At 35.5% G+C, this 9,342-nt stretch overlaps 1 protein-coding gene across 1 annotated transcript in view; it reads left to right on the top strand.

The window, feature by feature from the left end:
- Window positions 1–8,755, top strand: part of LOC122802008 — a 259,654-nt gene extending 250,899 nt beyond the window's left edge. The window contains exon 5 of the mRNA XM_044071755.1: window positions 7,446–8,755. Coding sequence (XP_043927690.1) covers window positions 7,446–7,579 — 134 coding nt within the window. The 3' untranslated portion in view covers window positions 7,580–8,755. The remainder of the gene's footprint in view (window positions 1–7,445) is intronic.
- Window positions 8,756–9,342: the final 587 nt, after the last annotated feature.

Below are 9,342 nucleotides of genomic sequence, written 5' to 3'. Positions count from 1 at the left end.
TCTATAAATTATGAACTATATACATTTTGCTCATTATGATCCATGCCACACCATCAAATGTTTACCATCCTCAGAGTATTGTGAAAAGTTTATTAACATCCTTTGTGCAATATCATTATCACCATGCTCCATACTTCAACACAAGTTTATTACTGTCCTTCGTACAATATCACTATCAATATTCTTGGTGCATTATCAAAGTGTATTACCATCCTTGGTGCAACTGCGGTGGTGGTGCTGCGGTAGCGTTGTCGCCTCACAGTTAGACGTTGCCCATTCGATTCTCAGTTAGAGCGTCTTCTGTGTGGCGACATGCGTGAATGGGCGTTCCTTCATTGAAGGTTGTGCGTTAGGCCTGGCAAGCCAGCACGTAAAAATCTACTACCAATCATTAGCGGACCGGAGTTCCGCTATGGCGACCCCTAACTGGGAAAAGCCGAAAGACACAAACAATTACCATCCTTGGTGCAATATCATTATTACCACCCTTGGTAGATAATCAAAAATTTATTGCCATCCTTTGTGCACTATTATAATCATTATTAACATCCTTGGTGCATTGTCAAAAGGTCATTACCATGCTTGGTACATTATCACAAGTTTGCTACTGTTCTTTCTGCATATCAATATTTCCATCCTAGGTGCAATATAATGATTACTATCCTTGGTGCATCTTCACAAGCTTATTACCATCCATTACTACAAGTTTATTACCCTACCTGAGACATTATCAAAGATTATTACTGTCCTTGGTGCAATATAATTATTACCATCCTTGTTGCATTATCACAAGTTTATTACAATCCTTGGTGCATTATCACAAGTTTATTACCATCCTTGGTGTACTATCACAAGTTTTTTACAATCATTGGTGCATTATCACATTTTTATTACAATCGTTGGTGCATTATCACAAGCTTATTACCATCCTTGGTGCATTATTACAAGTGTATTACTATCACTGGTGCATTATCACAAGTTTATTACCATCCTTGGTGCATTATTATAAGTGTATTACTATCACTGGTGCATTATTACCAAATTATTACCATCCTTGGGACATTACCACAAGTTTATTGCATTCCTTGGTGCCTTATTACAATTTAATTGCCATCCCTGATGCATTATTACCAGTTTATTACCATCCTTGCGACATTACCACAAGTTTATTACTATTCTTGGTGCCTTATTACAATTTAATTGCCATCCCTGATGCATTATTAACAGTTTATTTCCATCCTTGGGACATTACCACAAGTTTATTACTATTCTTGGTGCCTTATTACAATTTAATTGCCATCCCCGATGCATTATTACCAGTTTATTTCCATCCTTGGGACATTACCACAAGTTTATTACTATTCTTGGTGCATTATTACAATTTAATTACCATGCTTGATGTATTATCAAAAGTTTATTGCCATCACGGGGATATTACCATAAGTTTATTATTATTCTTTGTGCATTATTACAATTTAATTATCATCTTTGTTGCATTATCACAAGTTTATTACCATCCTTGGTCCTTTATCACAAGTTTATTACCATACATCAACATCGTTACTTTTATAAATCTTTTAAGCCTACCATTCTATGATACTTGCTAAAAAGTAATCCTTAATTTCACATACTGCACACACACACACATACACACACACACAGACACACACACACACACACACACACACACACACACACACACACACACACACACACACACACACACACACACACACATACACACACACTAATGCAATGGTGCTATTTTTTCTGAATATCCTGGCATGTGCCATTCAGTTTTCTGTGAGGAAGTTTGCTTTACAGCTGGTATGCACAAAGTACTCATACACAGTCCTCCAAAAACAAGGGTCTCATTTAGCAAGTCTAAGTGCATGCCTTGTAGTGTGTCATACTATCCCCCTTGATATTTATGTCTGTAAGGTGCAGGGTTTGATTCTTGCATGGGGTAATTGACTAGGATTAAAATGGCCCATAAGGCAGTTAGTCTAGTTCTGATCTATGACTCTATGAATAAACTAACCTACTGGATATGAAACATGTTAATATTGCAATAATAAAAGCTGGAAAAACAATGCAACTAAAATACAACCACAATTAATCAATTGGAGAATGGCACTTTTGGAAAACTGACCAGAGTCCAGGTGAAATGGCATTACTGGCAAAAGTATCAGATTCTACCTACCTAAACTAAAGGTAAAAATCATTAAAAAAATCTAGCTTAACAATGTTTTGCCTAGTTTTACATATAAAGTAAGGGAAAACAAAAAAAAGTGAAAAGATATTGTGCATTAACAAACTCCTAGAATGTCAAGGCATGTAAACTGTTATATCAATTAAAAGTTTGTCTTGGAAGCATGACTTTATAGATTACCATATACACATCACTGAAACACCCAAATGTCAAAGATCACAACATTGACCACAAACACCGGCAGTGCAAAATCTGACACACTGCACTGAGCATTATAATCAATGCAAGCAAGATATTACTTCCAAATACAACAACATCAATAAAAATTGGGCCAAATTCATTGATGCCTATACCAAGTGTGCACTATGTACACGATTTGTACTGAAGAACATCCCTGTCACATTTTTTGTGCTTTCTAGTCACTCAAAAAGAATACACCATGTATACATATAGTCTACACTTTGTGGTAAGCCTTATGAATCCCCATGATATTTGTGCTACAAGAAAATCAGTAAGAAAACTAAAATTAGGAGGAAGAAAGTGTGAGTTATGCTTGTGTTGCCTGTCAACTCAGAATGATAAACACTTAGTGTACACTTAGAGAATGAATCCCATGGGATCATTTTTTGTTGGGATGAAAGACCTCCTTGCACCCACATATATCCATTCTGATGGGTCTAGGACAGTTCACGGAATCACATTTCACTGAAAGAAAGCACTGTCGGGCAAATAAAGTGTATATGCCCTTCTCACTGTAGTGTGACCCAGGAGTTAGTATATATAGTTGGGGGGTGGGGGGCACAGCCCCCACTTTGGGAGGTGTAGGGGTGAAGCCCCCCACCTAATTCACTATTATATTTAGGCTGTCATTTCTTTCAGTGAAATGTGATTCAGCAAAATGTGCATTCAGCGAACTGTCCTAGATCCGTCCTGATAACTATATGTATTAACTACAAGACTGCACAATATCAGGAAAAGGGGATATTCCCCAACCCTATGGATTGCACAGTCTCACACAGCTGTCAACCATCTGCTTAGGTGACCAAATTTTGTCATCTCGACAGATGTCAACCAACTATACTGTCAACAATATTCAGTGCTCCCATATATAAATATGCTTATATCTGTATGTGTATATATATATATATATATATATATATATATATATATATATATATATATGTGTGTATATAGATATATATATATATATATATATGTGTGTGTGTGCGTGTGTGTGTATGTGTTTCTGTGTGTATGATACACACACACACACACACACACACACACACACACACACACACACACACACACACACACACACACACATATATATATATATATATATATATATATATATATATATATATATATATATATATATATATATATATACACATATATATGTATAGGTTCCTGTCATAACTCTGAATCTTCATTTCACTGAAACTAAAATGGCCGAACCCATTTCACTAGAAACTGATTTTACTGAAATTTCATTTCATAGAAAAGTGTAGAAGTATATAGAAAGTAAGCACTGGTATCATTTCTTATCATAGGAGGTATTAGAGAAGTGAGTCTAGCACAGTATGTGTGAATTGTGATGGTCTCACATTCTGTAGATATCTGTTTTTGCTTTTGATCTCTGATCCACTGTGTGCAGTGTTTATTTTTCTTTTCTCCATGGTTGTGCAATCTTGGAGCTATTATATATAAGTAAAGGGAGTACAGGAAAGTTTGCCTTGCACCCCCTACAAAAATGTATTTTTTAGGATATATTTCTTGAGGAGAATGTTTTCTGTGAAATGAGTTTTCAGTAAAATGAATTCTCAATAAAATACTAGTTGTACAGTAATGATATCCGCATATGACTTGTTAAAATAAACCATTGTCGTAAGTACTAATGTAAGATTAATTCTTATTAAAAACAAGAAAACAGGGTTCAGGCACATATTGTTTGTTTAACCCATGTTTTATTAAGTAAAAAAAGATGAGTGTTTCACTCTTGTCAGTGCTTCATCAGATCTAAGTTATATAAGTAACAAGTAGCATCTGCTTCTCGATTTTCCATATAAAAAGACACATAAATTATAATGAATGCAGTAATCCAAGAATGCATAAACAGATCACATTCAGTGGCAGTGACTGGAACACTGGTACATGCATAGTTTGCATTTCTATTGTGATCGGTGGTGTTTACTCTAAGTAAGGAAAAAAAGAAACACCGTGTATCTAGCTGTTAATCAGTGTCATGGGTACCGTGTCAAATAATAATGTAAACATCTAGTTCTACATTTCCATTATATTACTATAGGAAATAATAAAACAGATGTCAATGGGATTCACTTCTGTATGAAATACTGTGATGCCAGGAGGAGGATCATGGGGGTTGTCCTAACTCAGAAAAGAAATATGCTGCTAAGGACAGAGGCTAAATTAAAATTTAACAACTGTGTAGGAGTCTCGGAAGGATTTGAGAAAAAAATAATAAAGTTAAATACTTTTGGGGCTGGTACCAAGATGAGCTAAAAGAAACAACAAGTGTGAAGATGTGTGTGTGTGTGTGTGTGTGTGTGTGTGTGTGTGTGTGTGTGTGTGTGTGTGTGTGTGTGTGAGAGAGAGAGAGAGAGAGAGAGAGAATTCCCAGGCTCAGAGCACATACGGGAGGGGAAATGAAAATGGTCAGATATGGCCATACAAAAGGACAGAGCCAAAACAAACAAAAAAAAATGCAAACTGCATGTGGAAATACTTAAATACAAGCTCTCTCTCTCACACACACACACACACACACACACACACACACACACACACACACACACACACACACACACACACATATTTTTCTTTTTATTAGATGTCAATCTTTAGAATAAGTAGGGATCATACTTCTTTTATTTTTGTCATTTCCTTCACTATATTTAGTTGTGTGGCTTGTAACGGTTTCCTTCTAGCGGGGTTCAACAGAGCTGGATAATTTTTTGTTTGAGGATTTTAATGGGTCCCAGTATGTTGGCCATCAGATTCTCACTGTATCCTCTTTCCAGAAAATCTTGCTGCAGTTGATCTAGGTTATTGAGACATCAGTCTATCTCTCCAGAGACACTGGCTATTCTCATTCCTGTGATTTGATGACATTTTCCTTAGTAATTTTGGGGTGCATGCTGTTAACACATAGACGTACATCCACTTGTGTCGTTTCTTCTTCAGGTCATTCTTCAGCTTCTCCTCCTTTCTGTCCTTATAGATGGTGATGTCCAGGAATTCTACCTTATCATAACTGTAGTAGTTGAAGTGTGAAAAGTCTGCGGTGTTTTCAAGACAGAAAAAGAAATCATGCAGCTTATCCAGAGAGCCTTGCCACGTAATAAGTTATTGTTATTAAAATGATACTAATAATCCATGCATTCATAGAATTCTGAGGAAAAGATGGTGTTCTCTTCCCATCTTGTCAAGGCTATATTAACTAATCTAGGGGCGTTGGCAGCTCCCCTAGTTATCTCCCTTGTTTGTACCATTTCTGGTCAAAGATAAAGCAGTTGTTTGTGAGTATTATATCCAGTATATTCTCAACAGCTTTAATTTCTCTTGTGTGGAGTTGGTGATTGAGCCCACGTACTCTTTCACAGCATCAGTACAGTAATTATGGGGAAGAACAGTGTATAGGGCTTCCACATCAATCATGTCAAATATCATCTTCTATTGTAGTTTTATTTACACACATATATACGCATGCATGTATGCATACATGATTCTGTCATCATTTGTCAACTTGCACACTATCAACTTAGCTTTCATTAAACCTCATTGGTCAATTCACAATCAATTAAATCACAGATACAGGCCTTTACATGGCTTTTGCAGAATGAGGGTGGGCAGATCCTAAAGCAAAGGATTTAATATAGATTAGCATACATTAAGATTTAAGGCTATGTGTCTCAAAGAAATATACTCTTGATTCTAATTTTACATTTTGAATTTATGTATTTCATGTGGTCAGTGAATCTGGACTTGATAAATTGTGATCAATAAATCTTAAATTAGTCAGAAATAGCTTGGAAATATGGCTTTCAGTAATATATTCCATCAAAAACATTAAAATGTTCCTCATAGTATAAAACGGGTCTACTTTATATCATCGAAAAATTAAAAACTCGAACGCTGACATCAGCGAAAATTCAGAATGTTGGCAATGTTATTGTGGGGGGGGCACAATATATTCCAACTCCAAGACTGCACTACAGTGAGGAGAGAGCGAATATCCTGATCTCCACTGTACTGCAATCAAAAAAAATTAATTATGACTTTCTGCATTTTCGCTGATGTCAGCGCTTGAGATTTTAATTATTTGATGATATAAAGTAAACCCTATAAAACCACCCATGTGGCACTTTGCTTGCAAAAAATATATATGGAAACTACAAAAGATGTATTAGACAGCAAATTATAAAATTACTTTGGTACAATGAAATCAATGAGAAATAACAGCTAAAACCTAAAAACAAGGGATAAATGAATTATGTTGATTATTATGTAATAAATGAAATATTTTGCACTGATTTCATCATTCACCCCCCCAAGAAAAATAAGCGCATGCCCTAAACCTATGTATAGAATAAGATATTTAATTTTCTTATCCACCAGACCCTTTCCTTATCTCTCTCTCTATTATAATTTTAATCTAAATAGTCTGTTCACATGATTATAAATATAGATATAATAATATATTTAACGACTCTTATAAGTGGATGCTTTAATGTGAACACAGCATTGTACTGTTGTACTGTTACACAACAGGCAGTGATGCATGTAAGATACAAAGTATCCCACAATGAAAATAGCCTTGTTACAATAAATATAGTATTTTATAACAAATTCAAAAATGATACATGTCATCATGCAATGGAGATCATAGTTATTCAGAACAAAGAATAACTAATTTAAGGAGAAATAGATACTGTAGAATAATGGCTTCATGGACAAGGAAATGGTCACAAAAGATGGGCAGGACAAAATACGATTTTGTTGTAGGAAAGGCACATAACTGATTGCTTCATTCTTTTGATTAAGTCTTAAAAAAATATGTGTATTTGCTTTGAAACTATACAAACATTACCTCAGATCCTAGAGGAAAGGTTTTAATATGGATTAGCATACATTAAGATTTAAGGCTATGTAATTCAAATTAATATATTCCTGGTTCTAATTTTACATTTTCTTTCATTTTGATTTGCAGGTCAACAGATATACAGTAATGACATCTGTGTCACGAAACGAGTTGGTAAAAAATCGCCAGACTGTTTCAAGCATACCACAGGCACTAAGATAAAGAATCCTTTAAGAAACAACTACAGACTTAATTATGCATAAAACAATAAACAGATACTGGAGAAAAAAAACAGCCAACAAATTCCAGCATGTGTTGAAACTTGGATGGAACCAAACATTCATTCTATACATAAAGTTAGTTCTAACTGTAATTAAAAGAGAAACAGCAGCAATACTGTGACATTATAAATTTAAAAATATGTGTACACATTCATAAAGTGAAGAGTACATAATTTTGTCAGACAAATATCTACTTAGGCCTCTCAAAATGTTACATTATGTCAGGTTAGCAGTTGTATAGTTTGTGTGATGCACTTAAAATGGAGTCAAAAACTTTGTGGTCCATCAGAATATATTCCATTTACGGAAGGACAGCAGTTCTCAACATGATATACAGAAAGAAAAACCTAACCATTTTCCTGGGCAGAGTACTGGACAGAATGAACAAAACCAAAATAATACTATTCTGAGCTATTGTAAGGAACTCACATGAAGATATTATCTGTTATCAAAAGCATCTATTTGTAACACACAGTAACAGCTAATTTAGAAACAAAGTACTCATTTTGTACTGGCCACAAATCATACAGTGTGGTTACTGAAAAGACATTCTGTTCTCATTGACTCTATTGGCATAATGGCAACAGCCCTGATTATGATGCATGCAAGTGTTCAAATAATTGACTCAGCACCTACCCGTCCAGCAAAGAAGATTACAACTGACCTGCCTATGAGTGGTTCTCCTATCTAAGGAAGACATAGTGGGGTTTCTTCTGCAGGAACACCCTCTAATGTATGAAGGCAGACCGCCAGTACACTAAATGTGTTGCCTGAGCCTGCATGAAGATAGCACTGTGCAAGTTGCCATTGAAGGTATATATAAAAAATAGCTACAAATGGTGATCACCTGATGCTCAGTTATTACCTCCCACAACTTAAACAATAAATATAGTTCTAGAAGGATGACATCACAAGTAAGAAAAAATAGCCACCCCCTGGCGGTGTGCAGGGAGCTGTGCCAAATTAGAGCTGGATGAATGAATGGATCACTGCAGGACCAGTATGCATAGATAAATAAGCTGCAGAGGGAAAATAGCATCATGAAACCAAATTATTAAAATGTGTTTCCTGATATGGTGACCACGACTCATAAAAGGGGCAGTGGTATATGCCAGATGGCATTCTTGAACTGAAAGGCAATAAAATGTGTTTATTAAACTGTCATAAAGGCAAGTCCCACAGATTCACTAATTTTTTAAATGTTTAGAACAGTTTAAGAAAATGTTTATGTTAAGAAGTATTTGCACTGAAAATCTTACTCAGTTGATGATATTTACAACCACACAGATGCACAGAAAGCCTTCTACTTAGGTGATGTCAAAATCAGAAAAAAGTAAAGGAAAACATTATCTCTTCTTTGGGACTAAAACCTAAGTCCCAAAGACTACCCAAGACCTAAAACCCAATACCTCCAGCATTCTATGCTGGCATTACTACCACTGGACCAACAACAGTCTGTGAACAGGGAGGTATAAAAGTGCCTAAGCAGAAGGCTATCTCTGCATCTATCTATGTGTGTGGTTAAAATGTGGCCTTATCCCTCATGCTGTTAAGGTAATACTCTCAACATTTATCTCTCAAGAGGACCATTTGTGGTCAGTAGCACTGACACCACCACACAGTGCAGAAGGTCTTAGGTTTGTGTCTCAAATAAGAGCTGATACTTTCCTGACATTATTCTGATTACATACACACCTAACAGAAGGATTTCTGTACATGTTTGTAATTTGACCTTGGTTGCTATG

Source organism: Protopterus annectens, chromosome 5.part0 (genome assembly GCF_019279795.1).
Source record: "Protopterus annectens isolate FY-2018-M chromosome 5.part0, PAN1.0, whole genome shotgun sequence".
NCBI classification, from domain to species: domain Eukaryota; kingdom Metazoa; phylum Chordata; order Ceratodontiformes; family Protopteridae; genus Protopterus; species Protopterus annectens.
Note: the sequence above shows the minus strand (reverse complement) of the source record. Positions and strands in the feature narration are given on the sequence as shown.